Genomic DNA, 24773 nt, shown 5'->3' on the forward strand with positions numbered 1-24773 from the left:
TAAAAGTGGATATAGACTTTTTATGAATGCTCTAATTGAAGAAGGGTGTTCTAGTTCCAATTATATGACAAATTTTTGGAATACTATTTGGAAACTAAAAGTTCCTTCGAAGATTCAGCATTTTCAAAGGAGAGCATTAAATAATATACTTCCTACTAGATCGTTGTTGAAGAAAAGGGGTTTGAATATTGTACCTTATTGTCCTTTATGCAATTAAGAGGTGAAGAAGGTGGATCACATCCTGTTTGGATGCCCTAGAGCTGTGGAGATTTGGTCTCGTTTAACAAATTGCCCCTTAATCTTTGAAGATTTTAACATGAGCTTTGTGGATAGATGAATCAATTTGAACAGATCTTGCAGTCGAGAAGACCTTGCTCTATTTGTTGTTGTCTGGTGAGGGATTTGGACTGATTGCAACAAGTTAATCCATGATTCTTCCATAGATAATTCATCCATTCGAGCTGCTTGGCTTAAAAAATATGTAATAGAGTTTGGGAAATATAAAGGCAAATCGCCTGCATCGTCTACTTGCAATCTGAAATTACCAATCAAAGAATGATTTAGTTAAAGCCTCCATTTGACTTCATTAAAATAAAAGTGGATGCAACATGGAGATCTTCCCCTTATGTTTTGGGTATGGGTATGATTTTCTGATATTCAAATGGTAGCTTAAGAGCCCTATGTCATGCCCCGAAAAAAGACCCTAAAATTTTCGCAAAAGGGCTCCTTAGCACGAGCTAAGGGGAGCCACGAAGCCCCATGACGTCCCAAGGTGTGCATGCACAACCCCTATGCGTGCCACGTTAGGCATGCACCTCAGGAACAATACACACAGTTCCTTGCATGTGTGCCCCGCTCGACTGCCCACTTGGACACCCCATTCGCGCATCCTACTGTTATGCATGCACCCATGTTTAGACATATGGTGAATGTCGCAGACACCATGCCCATGTCCCAAAAAAGTTCAGAAACCTCTAGAAGACTAAGGATAAGGGCTGACTGCTCACCTATGACCTTAGATGGCACTAGAAAGTGCCAGAACATGTGGTAGAGACCTAAATACATTTGGAAGGCCCTAGACAGTCACACATACCTCTAGAAGGCTCTAGAAGGCCTTGGACGATGCTAGACAGACTCGAACTACTAAAAAAGGCTCTAGACCAGTCCAGAAGACTCTGGAATGTGCTGGGTAAGGCTACGCTTTACTGTGACAGACATGTGCTAGAATATGCTACCAGAGTCCGGAACAATCGAGATAGGACTAGAATGTTATAGAGAAAGCTTAAATGTACAAACATTTGTATAGAAGGCACTAGAAGGCCCCATGGCCAACTTACTTAAGGCAGTTAAAGCCTCCCTATGTCGGTGGCCAACACTATAAATAGCCCTCATGGGCTCATTTGTACATCATTGGTTGACAAGCTCTCAAAGCAATACATATACATTCCCAAACTCATGAACCTCTCTAAGGCTTACTTAGAATGTCTTAATCATTGAGTCAACCCAAGTGTAGCATGTCCGGTTTCTTGCAATTAACGACTATGTGACAAGTGGTAGCCGAGCAATGGTTTTGAGACCTAGGTACTACTCACATCCTTGTTATGCCTATGTCAACTGAGGAAGGACACACATCACCAAATGAGCAAGTCATCAAGGGCTCCATCACTCTAGGACGTAAAGAACATCATTCCCCAACCAAGCGCTCAAAATCTAAAGGTGCAACGGTGAGAGAGCACATTGACGCTCGCCTTACCAACCTTGAGAAAGGTTTGGAAGATGTTCAACTCACTATTGGTAGGTTGAGCGATGACTATGATGCGTTAGTCCAAGAGAATGTCGAGATCACTTCGGAAGCTTGAGATATGATCGAGGAGCTTGGACAATCATTCAAGAAGGAGAGCAGTGCCCTAACAACCGAAGTGGCCAACCTACGAAAGTTCGTCGAAGGTAAGATCAACAAACTTTACACTAAAATAAATCATGTTCAAGTTGAATATAAGGCAACCCGATATGCTAATGGATCGGCCACCACTAGTAATGCCCCCGCTGTGCCCAATACATTCAACCTTAAGATGCCCAAGTCGGACACCTATAACGACACTCTCAATGGCACAATGGTAGAAAATTTCTTATTTAGGCTTGATAAATACTTCGAAGCTCTATGGGTGCTTAATGGTAATGCACGAATAAGTAACACACCCATGTTCCTACATGATGCTGCCTAATTATGATGGCGAACAAAACATGTTGAACATAAACGAGGGTTATGTAATATTAGTACATGGGAACAATTCAAAATGGAGCTTCAAAAGCACTTTATCCCTCATAATACTGATATGGAGGTACGAGACAAATTGAGACGACTAAGGCAGACCAGTAGTGTCTTTGACTATGTTAAGGAGTTTACCACCCTCATGCTTGAGATAGAAGACCTTTCTGAGAAGGTGCCCTCTTCCACTTGAAAGGTAGCTTAAAAAGATTAGGCTAGAGTGAAACTGGATAAGGAAACATGACCAGACATTTGATGATGTTATTGCTATTACTGAAATGTTCGTTGATTACTCCTCTCAGAGCAAGGGGAAGAAGCCTGGTTTGAGTAAAAGTGGGGGAGACAAGTCCCACCAACGGAAGGATCATCACAAGAAAGAGGGGGAGAGCTCAAAAACCTTCCACAAGCATGAGAAGCCCCACAATGGAAGTAAAAGTCAGTCCTCTAAACCTCCTAAACCATGATTTATTTATGATGGGCCCTATTGGACAAGAGATTTTCCAAATCGAAAAGCTATGAATGCCCTTGTGCCTAAGCTTGATGAAAGAAATGAAGATACGAGGGAGTCTGAAGCCACAATGGGGTCGCTTCAACAACTAGTTGCTTTTATAAAGAGCCTTTCCCCAAAAGAAGGGAAAGATAGTAGCTATTTTATGTCGATGCATCGTTGAATGGGAAGGTTGTGACGATTATGCTCAATATTGGTGCCACGCATAATTTCATGGATGAGCAGGAAGCTAAGAGACTTGGCCTGAGCCTCACAAAAGAACATGAAACCATCAAGGCTGTCAACTCGGGAGCCAAACCTATAAAGGGCATAGCCAAGAATGTCCCAGCCAAAGTCGGTGATTGAAAAGGTACGCTAGAATTTACCATTATGCCTATGGATGACTTTAAATAGTCCTTGGTCTAGAATTCTTTCATAATTCCTTGGCTTTTTCTATTCCTTTCTCGAAGTCCCTAGTAATATTAGACGAACATAAGCTCCAAATGGTCCCCTTGAGGAGTAAGGAGAGATTCGCCAATATGATCCTTGCCCTACAATTCAAAAGAGGGATTACAAAGAGTCAAAACTACATGATAGCTTCGGCAAAGGACTTTCAAGATGAGGAAGAAGAAAGCCCAAGCTAACCTCTTGTGCCAACATGCATACAAGAAGTCGTTGATGAATACAAGGATGTAATGCCCACCGAATTGCCTAAGAAATTACCCTGACGGTGTGAGGTAGACCATAGGATAGAGTTGGAACCAGGCGCAAGGCCTTCAACTATGGGCCCTTATCACATGGCTCCACCAGAACTTGAGGAATTGAAAAAACAGTTGAAAGATTTACTTAATGCATGATATATTCAACCCTCAAAAGCACCTTATGGTGCCCTGTTTCTCTTTTAAAAGAAGAAAGTGTTGGGATTGATGCCCTAAATCTCTAGGGTCCTATAGTTTGTATTTGTAATGTACAAACATTTTATTTATGTAATAAAATATTTGATGTTTTATTTCAAAATTAGTTGCATTAACCACAAACCAATAAACTAACATCTAAGGTTATCTTGTAGCTTAAACATGTATGTAGAGACATACGGGTGGATCATGTTTTAAGTAATAACCTAAATGGTCTATAGTATATGGATAAAGTTGGATACCTTATCCTAGTGACACTACCAGTATAACCTGCTTTGTACGTATTACAATTATTGTAAAGTGCTATAAATGATCTGATCCTAGTCATTCATGTGGAGACATGTGAGCGGGGATACTCTATACAAAGGAGTTTGTATAATACCGACCATGAAATGATTAGTCTCATTATATAACGCTATTCATCGAGACTTACATTTCACCAAGATGACTATAAGTAACATGACCTGAATCTTGAGTGAGTTGTGAACTCCTGTCTATAAGGGCGGTCCTTTGATTTGTATGGTGAGAGTGGCCAGATTGCCGACTCGATAAGCCTACCATTTTGGAGGATTGGGGAGTTGAGAATATAGCTACACAAGAAGGAATTCATTCCTTCTCCAATGTCGGGGCAAGTAGATAAATTGCTCTCTTAAGGGTTGATTCTAGGGCTTGAACAATGTGGCGCCACACCCTCTCCTGAACTGAGAGGGTTTTGGTCATAGCTGGATTATGATTTATTGTCCATTAGGGGATCAGTGGTACTTAAGGAGTTAGATGTAACTATAAGGTCAAAACGGTAATTTTAGCCTAGTTGTACTTACGAGCAATTGGTGAAGGGTCATCATACTGTTGATTAGTTACATCTAATGGACACAGAAATATATTTGTAGTGTGAAGAGTGCAACTGTTGATCTTTAGTGGAATGTCTGACAGTTAACGGATGGTGAATAATTTAACTAAAGAGTTTAATTAATTATTCACATACTGTTAAAGCTTTAAGTTACAAGTCCATGAGGTCCCCTCAGTAGCTCAACTAGATTTAATGAGAATTAGTTTTTGGAATAATTTGAATTGTTCAAATTAATTGAGGGAATTAATTATATATTATATAATTAAGTTCAATTAATTAATATATGATATAATTATTATGATATATTTTATACATTATTTGAGAGAAAATAAATATTTGAATATGACTCAAATATTTATTATGTGAATTGGATTCATATTATTAAATTTAATATAAATATGATTTATATTAAATGTCATTAGTGGGAGAAAAGAAACTATATGTTATATTGTATATGATACAATATTAAAACTATATGTTATATATTATATTTGATATAACATATAGTTTAATATATATATTATATGATAAGGTGTTATCATATTAATATATATTAAATTATTTATTTAAATATATTAATTAACATTATTTAATATTATTTAATTATTTTAAATAACCTAACTCTCTCCCCTCTTTTCTCTCCACTTTCACGTAAGTGGAGAAATTGAGAAACTTTTCTTCCTCCATCAAAACAGAGAAGGGTGTGAGAAAGATATAGAACAGTTCTATAATTTTTTTTAAAAAAATCTAAGATCACTCTTCCTCTCTTTTTCATCTCCCTTCCCTCATCAAAATCACCAGAGTCCACACCTCATGGGTTCTCTACCTGAGAATACTGAGGTCTCCAAATTGTGGTGTCCCAATTGGCCATTTGGTTGTCATTCGTGAACTTCACAGAGAATGTGTTTTTCGTGAAATTTTGAGTTCTTCAAGGGTAAGTCCTTCTGGACTTTTTCTTCTTCTCTTTTCTTAAGCATGCTACAATTTCTCTATAAATGCGTAATTTTTTTTCTTTTCTGTTAAAATTTTGTTCTGTAAAAAATTGGGATTTGAGAGATCCGCTTCCGCTTAAGGGTCTCTTCACTGTAGATCCTTCAGAAAGATGGTTCCTTAAGACTATGTATCGATTATAGGGCACTCAACAAGATCATTGTGAAGAACAAAATACCCAATACCCTTGATAGTATATCTCTTTGACCAACTTGGTAAGGCCTAGTACTTCAGCAAAATAGACCTACGATCAGGGTACTACCAGATAATGATCAAGGCAGGAGATGAGGCCAAGACCACATGTGTGACATGATATAGTGCCTATGAATTCCTAGTCATTCTGTTTGTCTGACCAATGCCCTAGCCATCTTTTGCATGTTTATGAACTAACTGTTTCATCCATTCTTGGATCGGTTCGTGGTGGTTTATTTGGATGACATTGTGGTGTATAGTCATACCCTCGAGGAACATGTGCAGCACTTAAAACAAGTCTTCCAAGTACTCCACGATAATGAGCTATACATCAAAAGGGAAAAATGTTCATTTGCTTGATTGGAGGTGGAATTTATTGGACATTGGATAAAAGATGGGAAGCTGATGATGGACACGGGCAAGGTACATGCCATACAAGAATGGAAACCTTTTACTAAGATACCTGAACTGTGTTCCTTTTTGGGCTTTGTGAATTATTATAGATGATTCATCAAGGGTTATTCCACCATAGCTACCCTCCTTACCAATCTATTGAAAAAGAACCAACCCTAGAGTTGGACAGAAGAGTGCCAAAAAGCCTTCGAAGACCTCAAGGAAGTCGTTTCACAAGAACCAGTCATGATACTCCTCGACTATTTCAAAGCCTTTGAAATACATACTGACACATCTGACTATGCCATTAGTAGGGTATTGATGCAAGAAAGACACTCGGTTGCCTATGAAAGTCGCAAGTTGAATGATACTGAGCAACGATATATAGTCCAAGAAAAGGAAATGACAACCATAATCCACTGCCTGTGAACGTGGAGACATTACTTGCTAGGCAGCAAGTTTACAGTGATGACTGACAATGTTACCACAAGTTATTTCCAGACCCAGAAGAAATTGTCACCTAAGCATGCTTGATGGCAAGACTTTTTCCCGAGTTTGACTATAAGCTTGAATACAAGCCCAGGAAGGCCAACGTAATGGCCAATGCACTTAGCTACAAGGCTGAGCTAGCCCCTCTTATCACCAGCATACCCATAAGCAGCTTCCTTAATCGCATCAAAGGAGGTATGTAGCAGGATGCATTAGCTAAGGACCTGCTCAGACTAGCTAAGGAGGGGAGAACTCGAAGATTTAGGAGCAAGATGGTACTCTTCTCACTCACAGCAATAGATTCTTTATGCCTGAATGGGATAATCTGCGAAGAGACATTCTCAAAGAGTGCCGTGATTCTTTATGGGCTGGCCACCCAGGTACGAATCGAACACTTGCCCTTGTCTGAGACAAATATTATTGGCCTCTTATGCAGGATGATATAGAAGCATATGTAAAGACATGTCTTGTTTGCCAACAAGACAAAGTGGAACAACAACAGCTTACAAGCCTACTTGAATCGCCGTTCATTGCTGAAGAACCTTAGGATAGTGTTACTATGGACTTTATTGTAGCAATACCCAAATCGAAAGTATACGGGAGCATAATGGTAGTGGTGGACAGGTTCAACAAGTATGCCACTTTTATTCCCGATCCAAGTGACGTAAAGGTTGATGAAGCAGCATGGTTGTTCTTAAAAAATGTAGTAAAGCTGTGGGGAATGCCCAAGAGCATTATTAGCGATCGAGACCCCCGCTTTATGGGCAAGTTATGGCGAGGACTATTCAAACTAGTAGGGACTGACTTAAACTTCTCAGCGAGCTTTCATCCCCAGAGTGATGGATAAACAGAAAGGATCAAGCGCTGTTGGAGTTATGCTTAAGGCACTACGTTAGTGCCCACTAGAAGAACTGGGAAGATCTCCTTGACATCACCCAATTCTCATACAATCTCCAAAGAAGTGAGTCCATAGGGAAGAGTCCGTTTGAGATAGTAATGAGACGCCAGCCCAATACACCAAGTGCTCTTATAGCTCCTCATAAAAGACCCAATCCTTCGGCTTATAAATTTTCTAAAGAATGGCAAGAAGAGTAGGACATTATTCGAACTTGAAGGCTGCCTCACGAATGAAAAAGTGTGCAGATACAACGAGGCACCCCAAAGAGTATCAGGAAGGGGACAAGGTAATGGTGAAACTCGTACCTAACCAATTCAAGTCCCTACACAAGGTGCATAAGGGGTTGGTCAGGAGATATGAAGGACCATTCCCCATTATTGAACGAGTAGGAAAGGCAGCATATCAAGTGGAACTACCTCCCAAGATCAAAATTCATGATGTCTTCCACGTGAGTATGTTAAAACCTTTCCATGAAGACATGGAAGATCCAAACCAGAGCAAGTCCACTAAATCCCCAACTGCCTTGGTTACGGAATATGACAAAAATGTTGAAGAAATTATGGCAAAAAGGAAGGTAAGGTGAAGAGGTGTACCCAATTACATTGAGTACCTGGTGAAATGGCAAGGTTTGCCAGAGGATGAAGCTAACTGGGAGCATGAAGACTTACGTTGGCAATTCCCTAACAAAATCAAAGAATACAAGCAACCCGCAACGAGGACGTTTGCAAGCATAAGTAGGGGAAGGTGTCACGCCTTGCAAAAAGACCCTAAAATTTTCGCAAAAGGGCTCCTTAGCACGAGCCAAGAGGAGCCATGAAGCCCTGTGACATCCCAAGGTATGCAGACACAGCCCTTGTGCCCACCACGCTAGGCGCGCATATGCACACATGCCATGCAAAGTGTGCACCTCAGGAACAACACGCGTGGGTCCTTATGCGCATGCCCAACTTGATTGTCCATTTATGTGCCCCATCTGCACATCCCTGCTACTAGGCACACGCCCATGTTCCAGACGCGTGATGAATGTTTCAGACTCCTCGCCCATGTCCCAGACAAGCCCGAAAACCTCTAGAAGACTCGAGACAAGGCCAAACTACTCACCCATGACCTTAGAAGGCACTAGACAGTGCCAGAACGTGCGGGAGAGGCCTAAACACATCTGGAAGGCCCTAGACAACTATACATACCTCTGGAAGGCTATACAAGGCTCTGGACGATGCTAGACAGGCTGGACTACTTGAGAAGGCTTCAGACTAGTCCAGAAGACTCTGAAATGTGTTAGGCACGGTTAGGCCCTACTGTGACAGACGTGTGCTAGAATGTGCTACCAGAGTCTGGAACAATCGAGATAGGACTAGAATGTTCTAGAGAAAGCTTGTATGTACAGACATATGTATAGAAGGCACTAGAAGGCCCCATGGCCGACTTACTTAAGGCAGTTAAGGCCTCCCTACGTCGGTGGCCAACACTATAAATAGCCCTCATGAGCTCATTTGTACACCATCGATTGACAAGCTCTCAAAGCAATATACATACATTCCCAAACTTGTGTGCCAACCTTCTCTTGTCCTTTTAGGATTTTCTTGTGCCATAACCAAGTTTGAACCTCTCTAAGGCTTACTTGGAGTGTCTTGATCATTGAGTTCGTCCAAGTGCCGCACGTCTAGTTGTTTGCATCGCATGACACCTAGCTCTTAATTGTTTGGACTTTTGTCCTGATCCTCCAATGACAGAATTAATGTCTATTATTGAAGGTTTAGAAATTGCAAGGTAGTTGGGGTTTTCAAAATTAATTATGAAATCAAATTGTCTTGAGGCTATTAATTTGATTAATTGGTGGATCAAAATCCTTAAGTGAGGTTCAATGTTTGATTAAAGAAATTTTATTTTTAACTAAGAATTTTAATGTAATTTCTTTTCTACGTGTAGCGGAAACCTTAATTTAGTTGCCCATGAAGCTGTTAGGAGAACTAGATGCTATAGAATTTTATGGTGTTTGGTGTAAAAATCTTTTAAATTCGGTAATTCCCTTGTAATTAAGAATATGGTCTATTCCTATGTCCAAGAGGCTTGATGAAGTTTTTTCTTCTAAAAAAACTGTTAATTTCTTTTTGGTTTTAATTTCTTTTATATTTTATTTCATTGTTCAAATTTTAGCATACAATTATCTTTAAGTCCACGTCATTTTTTTTAAAAGAAAATTATTATGAGTTTGTTCATTTGATTGACAAGTCCATACCCTTATGCATAAATAAATAAAACGTTAACATCGGTACATCACATAGCTGTGATTAAAATAAATATTTTCGATCAAAATGTTCAAATCTCCGCGTTTTTTGCAATATAGATAAATATATATATATATATATATATATATGTATATATATATATGTATATATATAAAGGAAGATAGGAACTGTAATAATTTCTTAATGTAAAGTTTAAGACTTAGATTGAATTACGAGATTAAAAAAAATGAGAACAAAATTAATTACTTTAAAATGGTTAATGTGTTAGGCAAGGTCCAAGCTCAAAGGGTATCGAAAAAAGAGCATAGGGGAATTAAACATCAATACTTCGAAGATTGGGTCGATCAATCGAGCTAGTTATACCAATCGAAAAATAAGTGAGTCGAGATCGAACTGACACCATGAAACTTTGAGCATCTAAAACGTCCCTGAAACCTTCTACCATCATACGTAACCAAGGCATGTCAGAGGATAGTCTTATAAATAGCTTCATTTGACCACTTTAAATGGGAGGAGCAAGTACTTTCATAATAAGACAGTCCAAATTTGTTAGTGTTTAGTTAAATTATTCACTCATTATACTAACTTATGCATCAGAGTATAGTAGACTCGAACACACCAGTGCGAAAATCTCTTACACATATAAGTTTGGATAAGATTGAGAACAGACAAGGAGAAATTGGGCTGAAAGATCAAGGCCGCTAGGCACCCATCAAGCAATCTGAAGTGAACGAGATTCGAGCACCAACATAATGTTAAATAAAGTTTAAATTACAAGTTTTCTGTCAACTATTAAGTTTGTGTCTATGAGGTTATTAAACTTTAAAATTTATATAGTATGGATCTTTACCTTCTCAATTTTATGTCTAAATAATCCCTAAACATTTAGAATGTTTAATATGATTCTAAACTTTCAATCTTGTATCTAATAGATTCTTAACATGTTTGAAATTGGTTAAAGTTAATCAATTTGTCAAATAAAAATATAAATATTATGTCTAATAATATCCTAAATTTTTAATTTAGTGTGTAGTGGGTACATGAATTTTAAAAATCATTGAATAGGTTAAGGGCATATTTGAGACAAAATTAAAAAAATTGAAATCTACATTAAATGGAATGTTTTAAGACTTATTAGGTACTATATATATATATAATAATATATATATATAAAAAAAAAAAAAAAAAAAAAAAAAAAAAAAAACCCTCCTCTGCTACTAGTGAACTCAAACCAAAATGATATTTTCCAATTACAAAAGAATATTAATTAATATAGCCAATCGCCACAATTATATTTATGGAGCAGCCCTTAGGCCCACCTAGCCCAAAGACTCAATAACCCATAAACAAAGACAGCTTATTTAAGAGTCATAAACCCTCAAAATCTGTGCATTTTGTGTCTTGCTTTTTATTTTTCTCTATTGTGGATACCAATCTTGAAATTTTTAATTATTTACAATATATTTGTTAGTATTTTTAAGTTCATAAAAAAAATATTGTATTATTGAAAAATTATGGATTGATTCATAAAAAACCAACTAGCTTAATGGCAAAGATGTCGAAACCACTCCACAAAAAACCTAATCTCCAACGGAGAATCCTAGATCTTTGAAGTTTCCCACAATATTGAAAAATAGAAAGGATGTGTTTGCTTTTGTCTTGTCGCAATGCTCTTGATATCCCAACATGGGGATCAATTTTGAAAAGACAATTCGATACTATACTAACCGTAACCTTGTGAATTGACCTAAAAAGTCTTTGTTAAGTAAACTTCTAGCACAAAAACACTAAAAATCAACAGTCAATTTGAATCAAGTCAAAAGGACAAGGACAAAGTTAGGATAATATCACAAGCATCAAAGTTGTAATATGGAACTGAACTCTCATTCTATTCAGTCAAAGATGGAGGTTCATATCCATGCATCATTTTATTTTCTGGCCATAATCATAAATGAAGCCAGAAAAAAAAGGGGAAAAAAAAGGAGCCACAAAAAATAGGCTCACAGGGCATTCACAGTCAATTTTATGTTTTTTTTTTTTTTTTAGGAAAAAAAAAGGACCAAAGATTATCATCCACTATGACCATGAGAGGTGAAGCAAAGGAAGCAAACACCATCATTTTACAAAAATGATCATCCATGGCTGCCACCAATGGACATAAAAACAGCTCTTTTCAAACAGATGACCAAAAGGGTGTTCATTGCCTTTGATAGGTTCATCAACCACGGGCATGGCGACCAGCCACTGGGGACGAGTGCTTATGCGAAGCCACCAATGCTGGTTTCAAAAAGGTCCTCATCATGGTTAGCACTGGACTTGGGAGAACTTTCGGAGGTTTTGTCGATTGATTTCTCGAGTTCTTCATCCATCAGTATCTCCTGGGACCGGCATGTTAGACTACAGAAGGCTTTCTCCCCCCTGCAACAGTTTACAAGTTAGTTCTTAATCAAAAGTGTTTGAAACTGTAAAAGACATGCGAGAAAACTGCAAGATTTTCTCATGACGAACCTGTAAATGTAGATGTCTTTTCCCTCTTCCAGTTTCTTGTGACAGGAGTAGCAGAAGCTTAAGAAGTCAGTTAAGGGATATGAAGTGGAGATATTCAAGCTTGTAAGAGGATGAGGAAATCCCATTTCCTTCATTTCATTCTCAGAAGACGAGCTCAAATAATTAGAGTGACATTCTAAAACGCAGTCACCAAAAATGTGAGTAGTTTTCGGGTTTGGACCATGTGAAATTACACATGTATAATCTTCAGACAGCTCAATCTCACTTGCTGAGAGAGGCCTCTTAGATCCGTTGTCACAGGATATGCCTAATGAAATCGAACTCGGTTTTGTGAATGGATATTTTTCTGACACTCGAGGTTCTTCAGCTAACCGAGGAGAAGCAACATTCTCAGTAGTAGTACTACTACTGAGGCTGTGACCAGTAAAACCAGATTGAGGAGCAAACGCCCTGTAGGAATCAAAAGAACGAGAGTAGTTCCCAAAAGGCTCACATTCAAACGGGGTTTCTCCAATTTCAAAAATCACATCAGAGTTTCCCTGTTCAATGGGAGTTTTGGCTTTTGGTATCTGGAAAATTGCATAGTTTTTAGGTAAGGATTTAGGCCCTTGGATAAGATTTGCCTGTGATGGACAATTCGATTTTTTGGTCACACTTCGAGGTCCAAAGAGAGCGGTCTTACTATCTGATGATCGAAGAACTTTCCCAAATAGTTTACTATCATCATCATTTAAAGAATCTATAATGCTCAGTCCTACTTTACTAGAATCCCAGTTCTTTCTAGGCCCCTCATTGGATGATGACCTAGGAGATCTAAGAGGATTACCTAAACTTGATAATACCCAAAAATCCAGTGGAGAAGTTGGACTTTTGGCTGAATCAGAATCTACACCTTTAGAAGACAACCCAGTAAACAGGTGAGATCTTTTGAAAATAGAGCTACATTTGGGGTGGAGCTCAGAGCCAGAACAAGGGACATTCATCTGATTCATTTTGTATTGATCTTTCTGAACTGACCTTGTTCTCTTCCTCAGCATTGTCTCAATTCGCCACTCCGAAAATCCAGCCCCTGCAAAACCATAGTTTCTTTTCTGCATCAATGTTATTTGGGTTCATTCACAAATACAATATAGTTTCAGAAATCCATCAGAATCAGCAGAAATCCAACAGCATTGTTCAATGTAAAATACAAACATCATTAACATCTGCTAATTGATTATGGACAGAGTGTAGTGAACATCCCCCCAGCCCCTAAAAAAAAAAAAAAGAAGGAACAAAGTCCACAGAATCAATTCAGAAGTAGCAAAAACTGAGCAGATAGAAGCATTTCACACATTTGGAACTAAATAGAAACGCAAAATCAGATCGAATCAAAACCCAGAACTCAAATGCACTAACATTTCCCTCGATCAATTTCCCAATTAAAAAAAAAATCCCAAATAGAAAATGAACGTAGCTTCAATCAATAATCGATTGAAATGGGAAAACCCCAGATGAGAAATCCCAACGATTGACTCGAAAAGGCAATCAGAACCGAAGGATAGATTAAACTTGCAAGAGGGGCGACCCAAAAACAGTTCAAACAACAGAAACCCTCGTTTTCTGTTGAAAATCCAAAAGGGGGAACCCAAAGAATCATCGGTAGATTGAAGAACATAAAAAGGGAATCAAAATGAACAAGAAGGGGAAAATTTTACCTGGGTTTCTGAAATCTCTTGAAAGAGGTTTGAAACTTCAGTAATGGCGTTCTTCTGAACACAAGAAATCAGTCAAATGGAAACGGGGGAAATGGGGTATTGCTGTGACGAACTGTGAAACTTGTGAGGCACTCTTCTCTTCTCTTTTTGTTTCTCTCTCTAGAAATTGCCTCAAAATCAGTGAAACAGTGGAGCTTCTGAAACACACCTCTTTCAGCTCTCTGAGAAAACCAAAACTTTACCTCTCTACTAATGCAATGCCGTGCAGTACAGTATTTTGGCAGAGAATTATTTTGTACGTATTTTTCTTCATTTTCCTACTTTTTAGTACATTTATTTCTCAATTCAATTCCCCACTCCCCAAGTTTTTCCTTTTTTTCTCTCTTTTCCACTTTTCCTTCCTTTTTTACCCCCCAAAAGAAAAAAAAAAGAAAAACTAACCCTTTTTTCTTTTGCTAAATTTAAAAATTTAGAGAAAAAAAACCCTTAAATAAAGTTTATGTGATGGACTTAAGGGTCAATGATTCGATTCTCTCATTTCACATATTGTCAAAAAGAAACTTAAAAATATTGGAAGGAAAAATGATCTGTGAATATGTGTGGGAGTAACCTAGAACAATGTAGTAGTGTTTGAATCTCAATTTCGAGTTGTTGGATGAAAATTATGATGATAGGTGTGGCAATGACGACCAAGAACAGTATGACATCATCCAAATCCCAATTTCATGTATAATATTGAGCCCGAGATTAGAGGTTTGATTATATGACTTCACATATTGTAAAATATAAAACTCTAAATGTTAAAACGAAAAAATCGGTGACTTAGAATAATGTGACATTTAATTCCATTATAGGTTACCAACGCATCTAGTCCCAATAACTATTTAACATTCTAACAAGGTAGTTTTCAAAATGTCCCAAAAGTAAATGATAATATTACAATTTTTGGAATAATTTTTTTTTTTTTATAAATGGCAATATTTGAAGGGGTTTTCTGTAATTTAGCCTTCTAATATCTTTCATTTATGAAGTTGTGATTGAATTGTTTTTCAAGAAAGCAAATCATGTGTATTTAGATTCCAAGTCACTTTGGAATGACAAAATAATCAGCTTGTATGATTTGGGTTCTCTGTATTTTCTTCAAATAATTTAATTTCATTAAATGAGGGAGATTTGTGAATCAAAATATAACTTAATGATTAAGTTATTTATTCAACCTTTGTTTATAAGTATAAAGTTTGAATCTTTACCTATTCTAATAATAAGAATTATGGGGTGAGATTTAGGGGAGTGATTGAAAAAAGATTTGGTTATCTATGAAAATGATGATTGCTTTATTTAAACTTTTTCAGATTTTGAAGGAACTTGGATTTGGATATCTAAAATATATACAGTTGTTATTATTTCAAAGTTTATTCAATGATCTTATAAACAAAAAAACAAAAAAAAAAAATCTATTTTCTAAAATTTGCTTTAAAATTTGTAGATAAGATAAATATAGTTATTCCCGAAAATATAGTTATTTCCCAAATTTTTGTTGAATCTGGTCAAACAGGTTTTAACTTATAAGTTTTCTATTTTTACATTCAAATTACTGAACTTTTTTATTTAATTTATTTTTGCCTTTCTTTTTTTTTAAAACACGCTTTTTTTTTAAGAATTGATAATACACTTTTTAGTTTTTAAAATTTTAAATAAAATAATAAAATAATTAAATTAAAAATTTATTCTATGAATTTTGAGATTTATAGTTAGACTTGTTTTGGGGTGGGTGGAGCTAGGGATGGCTTTTTTTTGTTCATACTCCCTATTCATTATTCATTCTTACGAGATTCTCTTTTAATTTGGCTGAAGCGGAAGTAGGGAATCTCCCCTAACAATTTATGGGTCTCGTGTTTCCGATTTGTTTTTTTAATCAATTAACTTAAATAAATTTTATTGAAAAGCTTAAATTAAATATTTAAATATTTATTTATTTTTTATATAATTAATTATACTAGAAAATTGAAATTAAAAAGAGGTGACACAAATTTATCAGTAGACATAAATAATTACTTATTAAATTATTCGCACATATCTATAATCTAAGTTTGAATGTTTATTTCAAAAATTCCACTATCAACTAAATTAGGGATGTTTAAAAAACATGATAATCCAAAAAATTCGATCAATTCAACTCAATCTAGATTGGGTTATAAATTCATTTGGATTTGGGTGAGTTGAAATAAATAAAATTTTTATGAGTTGAGTTGTTTCATAAGTTCACCCAAAGCAACCCAACCCAATTCAACTGAACTTATTATTAATTGTAAAAAGTATGTTTTTTAAATCATATATACATATATTTATTTTAAATTTTATTTAATTTCATAAATTTTAAAATCATTTATTATCTAACAAATCCTAAAAATAATTTTAAATACCTAGAAAGAAAATTTTCATAATATAAATTGAGATTGAGTTCTTAATCTTAATTTATTTAGTTCATAAACTTTCAAAGTAATAAATTTAGTCCCTAAAGTTTCCATTTTCTTAAAAATTCAAATTTTTCATTTTTAAAATTTAAGCTTGTTTTCTCTCAAAATCTCTATTAAGTTTTTTATTTGTGTCGAAACACTTGAACTTTTAATTAAATTCTAAAATAAAATTTTTTTAAAAGTAATTTCTTTAGTTCTTAGTACACAAAGATAGATTTTTGGAAAAGAGTGAATAATATAAATAAGATTTATAAGCTTAATTTAAAAAATAATAATAAAAAAAATAAACCTTAAGGTTGATTCAAACAAAATACTAAAATTTTAATAGATAAAATTTAAATTTATGTCAATAAATCAACTAATTTTTTTTTTTTTTTTTAATTCTAGGTGTTAATTAGATTCAAAATTGAAAGCACAAAAAACTATGAAATACAAAATTAAAAGTTTAATGACATTTTAGACCCAACTAAAAGTTTAAAGACTAAACTTCTAATATAATCTAATTAAATCTATGTTATTTTGTTAAAATTTTAATAGAATTTTATTTATTTATGAAAATGTATTGATGTTAATCTTATTCATATAAAAAATTTTAATACTTCTAAAATATGGCGAATATAACTCAATTGACATACACAAATATTACTGTAATTTATGATTCGAACTCTTAAAGTCTCTATACTAACAAAAAGAAAACTAAAAATAAATAGTATAAGGCTTTTACATTTTTTTTCAATATTATTGAGACAAATTAGTTTAATCTAGTTTACTTTAAAAGCGAGTTAATAAACCAATTCCAAACACTTTATTTATCGAACAAAATGCATTTTTGGTTATTTAAAGTTAGTGCCTATCTAGTTACCACGGTCAAAATTGAAAAAACAAATTTGTAAAATTTAATTTTGACTGCGTTAAATTTATTGTTGACCAATTATGTGTTTTAAATGACCTTTGAAAATGGTGTTTAATTGCATACCTTTGACCAGTAATTTTGTGCTTTGAAATACTTTTATAATTATTATTAATTTTCATTAGTTTTGGCAAACTTTTTTTGGTTGTGTTAATGTAAAACATACTTTGAACATGTTTATATTTAAAGTTTTTAAGAAAATCAAATTATAGTGAAAATGTTTTTCTTATTCACTCGTTTTTAATATTTTGATTTTTGTTTCCCTTGCTTCTCAAAATTTGAGTTAATTAATACGTTTAATTTAGAATTATTTTCAAATATAGAAAAATGAACTAAAATATTTATAAATAATAGTAAAATATCACCATTTATATGTGATAGGCATGATAGACACAGATAGTGTTCTATCACAGATATACTGTGATATTTTACGATTATTTGTAAATATTTTTAGTAGTTTTGTTATTTAAAATAATTTTCCTTTAGTTTGACGTTGATTTCGATTTTTATTTTTAAAATCTAGGTTTGCTTCTTTCCAATGTCTCAATATAATCATGGTTTTCTCATTTCTTAAAGAAATAACAGTTAGATTCATGGTCAAATTCTAAAAATAAAAATCATTTTTTAAATTTTCAAAACTTTTAATTAGTTTTTTTTAAAATATTAGTACAAAATGAATAACAATACATAGAAATTAATAAGTAAAACTAGGGTTTAGAAATTCGATTTTCAAAAATTAAAAAACGAAAATAAATCTGTTATTAAATAGAACCTACATTTTCAGACTATATCACTAATTTTCTATTTCTCACAATATTCCTTCAAATAAATGACCGAAAAATTCTAACCTACATCTTTTGCGAGAGATAAAAATTTGGCCTAATTTCATGTAAAAAATTTTTTAGTACAACAAGAATAGAAAAATTTAAACCATAGATTTGATAATCCCTTTTAATTATTGATTAATTATACTCGCTTTGAAAATCTCATGCCTAAATTGTTTCAATAAAAATTTGAATTGATTGGACAATTAAACCTACATTTTGAAAAAGAAAATAATTGCTAATGGCTTGACCAGTCAAACAAGAAAAAAAAGCTTCTAATTACTCGTGTTTGGACAGTCGATCCTTGTTCAACAAGTATATATATATATATATATATAATCATAAATATGTATTATAAAAAAATATTATAAAAATAAAAAATAATAGAATATTTATATTCCAGAAAAAAAAAAAAGTTCATGTAATGGTATATTATGGGTCGAACAAACACTTTTGATCCATTCCATCGGTCAACTTTCGTTAAAGTAACAAATTTAATACTTCTTAATTAGACTTATTATAATGATTTGATTATTTTATTTTTAAGTTTGTAACAATTTAGTTTATGAATAATATTTTAGTATCTCCCCTTTAAAACGTATAGCAATTTAAACCTATTATAAAATATTCAACTTAAAGGTTGATTTTTATTATATATAACAACTTTGCCTGTGTAGTTTTTAAACACATTTGATCCTTATCCACTTTATCAACCTACATACGTAAGAGATAAATCTTAACATAATTTTTATAAGAATTTGATCCTTACAATTTTTGAAATATAAAGACTAAAATGTTATATACTAAAGTTCAATTTAAAAAAAATAAATAAAAAAGTTAAAAGGAGAGGAATTAAATTGTTACAAATTAACATTCAATAATTAAGTTCCCGTTTGGTAACCATTTCGTTTTTTGTTTTTGGTTTTTGAAAATTATGTCTATTTTCTATTTATTTCTTACAATGATTTGCATCTTTGTTAAGTACAATCTTGAATTCTGAGCCAAATTCCAAAAACAAAATTAACATTTTAAAAATAATTTTTTTTCATAATTTTCAAATGTTGGCTTGGTTTTTTAAACCGTTGGTAAAAAGTAGATAACAAAAGAAGAAATTTAGAGGTGAAAGTAGTGTCTACATATTTAATTTAAAAAAAACAAAAAACAAAAAACCAAATAGTTACCAAATGAGATATAAACGGTTTATTTTTTAGCACTAACTACAAAAATGAGAGATGAACCTTCTATATGTCAATTATTAATAAAAATAAATCCATTTTAATTTAATAATTAAATAGTTACTTTATCGCTATTTTTAACCTAAAATATAAAATAGCATTTAGTAGGGGTGTTCCTACTTTAGTTGAAACACTTTTTAGACCCAATCTAAATTTATAAGTTTATTCAATTCAAATAATTCTTATTAAATAACAAATTCCACCCAATCTAAAACATTTGGGTTGGCTTGGCTCGTTAGTATGATCATTTATTTAAATTTTTGTTCTAAAAGTAAGTAAAATGTTGATATGTAAAAATTTTATTTAATTATTAACAATCAAATTTCAATTTATATTATAAAAATTTTACATTCCAAATAATTGAAAAAATATTTTAAAGAGTTTTTGTTCATAAATTATAAAAGAAAAACTACGAAATTAAATAAAATTAAAATTAATATATGTATATATGATTGTATATAAATTAAAAAAAAACATATTTTTTAAAATTAATAAAAGATTTCGATTATTTTAAGTGAATTTATCAACCAACTTAATTCTCATCAAATTTTTATTTATTTGAAGTCAACTCAACATGAGTTTATAATAACTCAATTGAATCCGTAGAAATTGGATTGAGTTAATCGAGTTTTTTAAACTTATATAAAAAAAAAAGTTTTAGTATATTATTTAGAGATGGGGTTTGGTTGGTTTAGGCATTCAACATCTTCAATGTCGCTTTTAAAAGGCCAGTCATTACAAAACGACAAGGCTGACGGCGACCAAAGATCTTTATTACTAACCGACAAACGTTCACGGCCTTTAACCATGGTTACGACTTCACCTACCACAGTAAACATTGGGTTGCAATCAGGTGTGTCAGACTTATGCTACGCTCGGTCAATTTAAATTTTGGCCTTTTGCCATTTTTAGTCCAAAGAAGGAGGAGGGTGACTTTTAAGGCTAAATACGCAAAATATCTTTTTTTATAGAAGAAGATTATATTTTAGATTATGTTAAATTATAAATTTAATCCCTATAATTTGTAGAAAGTTAAATTTTAAATTTTTATGATTTTAAAAATTATAATTTAGTTTATGCAATTTAATAAAACTTCATAAATAGTATCTATATTTGATAAAACCCTATTATTTATGAGGGTTTTTATCAAACTATATGTGCTAAATATAAATTATAAACCACATGTATTATATTCCAACTTTCTCTAAATCTTATTTTTTCAAAAAAAAAAAAAAACTTTCTCCCTATCATATGGATCAACTTTATAATTTTAACCTTTAAACTATTCTAAATTTGAACATTAGAAAAATTGATTGTCATCATAACTTTGTTCGTTAAATATAGATATAACATAGCCTTGGCTTCCCAAACTCATAACGTGTCAACTAACTCAGACTCCATAAATGAATCGATCAAGAAGTTTATTTTTGGGTCCAAACGTCCTTATTTGGAAAACAAAGACAGATATCGTAGGAATTTGGGTTGTTCTTCACCAACATTTCTTTATTGGGTGACACCCTCCTCTGATGAATACATGGAAGTTGAACTTTGATGCAACCTGGAGCCCTGACAAAAAGACAAGTGCTTTGGGATCACCTCGCCCGTGTTTGTATTGCATGCTAATTATAGATATTTTCCAAGATGTAATGACTTCAAGGTCTTAGAAGAGAAGGCTATTTGTGATGGGTTGCATGGTATATTATCCCTCAATTGTCAAGACATTATGGTTGAATCTGACTGTTTAGAGATTGTTAATATTTTTAGTGATCTCTCTTTTGACATTACTGAGGTCTCTTTATTCTGTAAGAATGCATTGTCTCTCGCACAGGAGCTGATACAATGTCACATTTTCTCATGTGTGACATTGTTATAATGTACTTGCAACACTAGCTTGTGATGCATGGAAAATGGAGAGTAAATATGCGTGCATCTTATGATATGCATTGATCTCCATGCGTCGATGGTCATGCGTTGGACTGGGAAATATGCAATATGCGTTTAAGAATATATGTGATGATCATGCGTTCCTGCCACAAGTTTTCTTGCTCTCTCGTCAAGTATAACGAGAACGCAAGTTTTTCAGGATGATCCGAGGTCGAACTCAGGGACTTGTAAATAAATGTGTTGGGGTTAATGCCCTAAAGTCTCGTGTCCTGTAGTTTGTAAACAGTATGTACGAACGCTTGTGTTGTCAATATATGATATTTACTTCACATCTTGTATTTTTGATTGGTTACTTGTTTTATTTGCTTTACCACAAACGAATAAACATAAAATCCCTGGTTATCTGTATGTGACTCAAGCATGTATGTGGTGACATACAAGTGGATCATGTCTTGAGTGATAACCAAAATGGTTTGTAGTATATGGATATAGGAGGGAAACTGTATCCTGGTAACGCTACGGATGTGACCCGCTTTGTGGAATGGTCACAAGTGTTCTGACTTGTCACAGATGGTTTGATCCTGATCATTCGTGTTAGGGACATGCGAGCGGGGGCGTCCTATACAAAGAGTTTGTACAAGACCTGATCACGAAGTGTGAACGCCTTGTTATATAACACCGTTCATGATAGAAACTTCACTTCACTAGGATGACCATAGGTAACATGACCTCAATCCTGAGTGAATTGGGAACTTCTGCCATTGTGGGCGGTCCTTTGATTTGTATGAGTGCGAGTTGTCAGTTCGCCGATTTAAACCTACCATTTTGGGGACTGATTTGGGAGCTGGGACTCAGCTACACAAGATGGAATTCACTCATTCTCTGAGGCGGGGGTAAGTAGATAGATAGCTCCCTTAAGGGCTAATTCCGGGGCTTGAACGATGTGGCACCACACACCTTCTCTTGGCCCGAGAGGTGTTCATACATAGTTGGACTATGTTGTATTATTCATTAGATGAATCAGTGGTACTTAAGGAGTGAGATGTAACTACAGGGACATAACGGTAATTTGGCTCAGCTGTACTTACGAGCATCTGTGAAGGGTCATCGTACTTATGATTGATTATATCTGATGGACACAGAAATATATCTGTGGTAAGAAGAGTTTAGCTGTTGATCTTTAGTAGAATGCCTGACAGTTAACGGATGATGGATCTCGTGGATAAAGAGTTTAGTCAGCTATTCACGGACCGTTGGAGCTTCGAGCCACAAGTCCATTAGGTCCCCTGGGTAGCTTGGATAAAGTCGAGAACCAGTATTTGGGTTAATTTAAAATGTTCAAATTGACAAGAGGAAGTTCAATTATATATGATATAATTGGATTGGTTAATTATATATGATATAATTGACTAAATGTATGAGATACATTATATTGGAGGAAATTAGATATAAATATAATTTATACCAAGTAGAGGAGAAAATACTATAGTATATATGTGATATCAAACTATAGATTAAAAATATAATATGATTATATTAATTAATTAATTAATTGGTTAATTATATGATAATTAAGCCAAAATTTACGTTCGGACGTGGGTTAGTAGGGCAACGTCGATTATTGTAACCGATGAGTTAAAATGAAAATTTTTTTCATTTTCCACCACCCGGAGTTCAATTATCCAAAGAATTCGTGAAGCGAGCGTTGGAGAATTCTAAGCGATCACTTAAGAAAATCGAGAGACTATATAATAGCTCCTCTCCGTCTAAACGATCGTCTACCTCGCGCCTAAACGATCGCACACTGTCGCCTACACAATCGCATAGCTTCTCTAAACGAACGTATAATGTGCCAATTTTACTAAACGATCGTGTACCTTTTCCTAAACATCGTTCAGTAAATCCTACACGATTGTGTAACTCCTTCTAAATGATAAGCATTTCTGCTATGCGATTGCGTCTTCTTCCCTCCCACTTTCTTATTGCCTACACGTTCCTATACCAAATTCACCAAAGACCACTCTTTGGGTTTTCACTCCGAGAATACCCGGGGCTCTTTAGTGGTGGTGTCGTCCCCACGACGTTCGTGTTCGTGCATTTTTCGTGCTGCTGTTGGGCATTGGTAGATCGTGTGGAGGTTTCCGCTACGGTGAGTTCTGGAGTTTTGAAGACGGTTTTCAACTGGAATGGAACTCTCATCTTGTTATATCTTTGTTTTAGCATGTCGTTAATTAAGTTTTGTTTGCATAACTGTTTGTATTGAATGTATAATATGTATTTTCTCACGGTGAGATCGGAGCGATCCGAACGTGCTCGTGGAACTCTACGATATGAGATTCTTAAATTGATATCAGAGCCAGGTTCTGATACTCCAATTTCATCTGTTGCAACGAAATGACATATACATTCATGGTGGGTGCATTTCTACGCTGGTTTAATAGTTAAATTTTGTTGTGGATGTGCGGATGAATGGATGTTTTCGGGATGATTTGCCTCGATTTGATTTAGATCCTTTTACATTTGTGGTTGTTTGTAAAGGCCCCTGCGTTTTTGGGCAGTAATAATTGTTATCGAGTCTGTATTCAAAGTTTGTTTGAAGTTTTGAGTCGTTCGTCGAAGAAGTGGATCTGTGCAAGTGTTGCATAAGAGTGGTAAGCGATCTGGGCAAGTGTTGCAGTTCTTCGAAGAAGGAGGCGATCTAGGGTTGATCGCATCGTGCAGAAGATGTTCTACGCAATCACTGTTGATCGCATCGTAAAGATGAAGAAGTATGCGATCACTGTTGAACGCATCGGTTAAACGATGGGATATGCGATCAAGAGTTGGTAGTATCGTTTGAGATCGGGTACGCGATCGCTGATCGTTTAAGGCACGCACGTGCTAGACGATCGTTTAGGTCAGCAAGCTTCATCGCTTAGTAACTGACTAAACGATCGCTTAGCATCGTAAGATAAATCTTTTACTTGGTTGCACGCATCGTGTAGACGATGAGATGCTTGCAGATCACTTAACGTGTGCGCGTTAGACAATAGTTTAGGTCAGCAGGCTTCATCGCTTAGTAACTGACTAAACGATCGCCTAGCATCGCAAGGTAAATCATTTACCTGGTTGTACGCATCGTGTAGACGATGAGATGCTCGTATATCGTTTAAAGTGTGCGCGCTAGATGATAGTTTAGGTCAGCAAGCTTTATCGCTTAGTAAATAACTAAACGATCGCTTAGTAATGCAAGGTAAATCGTTTACCTGTCGTTGCGCTACATGATCACATAGACGAACAGGCTTCACAGCCTTGTCGTCGTCTATGCGATTGTTTACTTATTCTTCTATCGTCTAGTGCGTGCTGAACGATCGTCTACCTAGAGTTTACTATACGATGAAGACCTCCTGGCGGTTCAAGACCCGGTTCGCCTGTGAACCGGTTTGCTCGATGAAAAATGTAATAGATAGGGTTATTTCATTCCGTTATTTGCAAATGCTCATTTCGGTCCATTAATCCTTTTGTTTA

General features: G+C 34.6%; 1 protein-coding gene across 1 annotated transcript; it reads right to left on the bottom strand.

The window, feature by feature from the left end:
- Window positions 1–11593: 11593 nt before the first annotated feature.
- On the bottom strand, window positions 11594–13355 carry LOC120075146 (FCS-Like Zinc finger 10-like). Its single transcript, XM_039028326.1, is given in 3 exon segments — window positions 11594–12149; window positions 12240–13294; window positions 13296–13355. Coding segments are annotated over 3 exon segments (1275 nt in total). The 3' UTR covers window positions 11594–11989.
- Window positions 13356–24773: the final 11418 nt, after the last annotated feature.

The sequence above is a fragment of the Benincasa hispida genome, chromosome 4 (assembly GCF_009727055.1).
Source record: "Benincasa hispida cultivar B227 chromosome 4, ASM972705v1, whole genome shotgun sequence".
Lineage (NCBI taxonomy): Eukaryota > Viridiplantae > Streptophyta > Magnoliopsida > Cucurbitales > Cucurbitaceae > Benincasa > Benincasa hispida.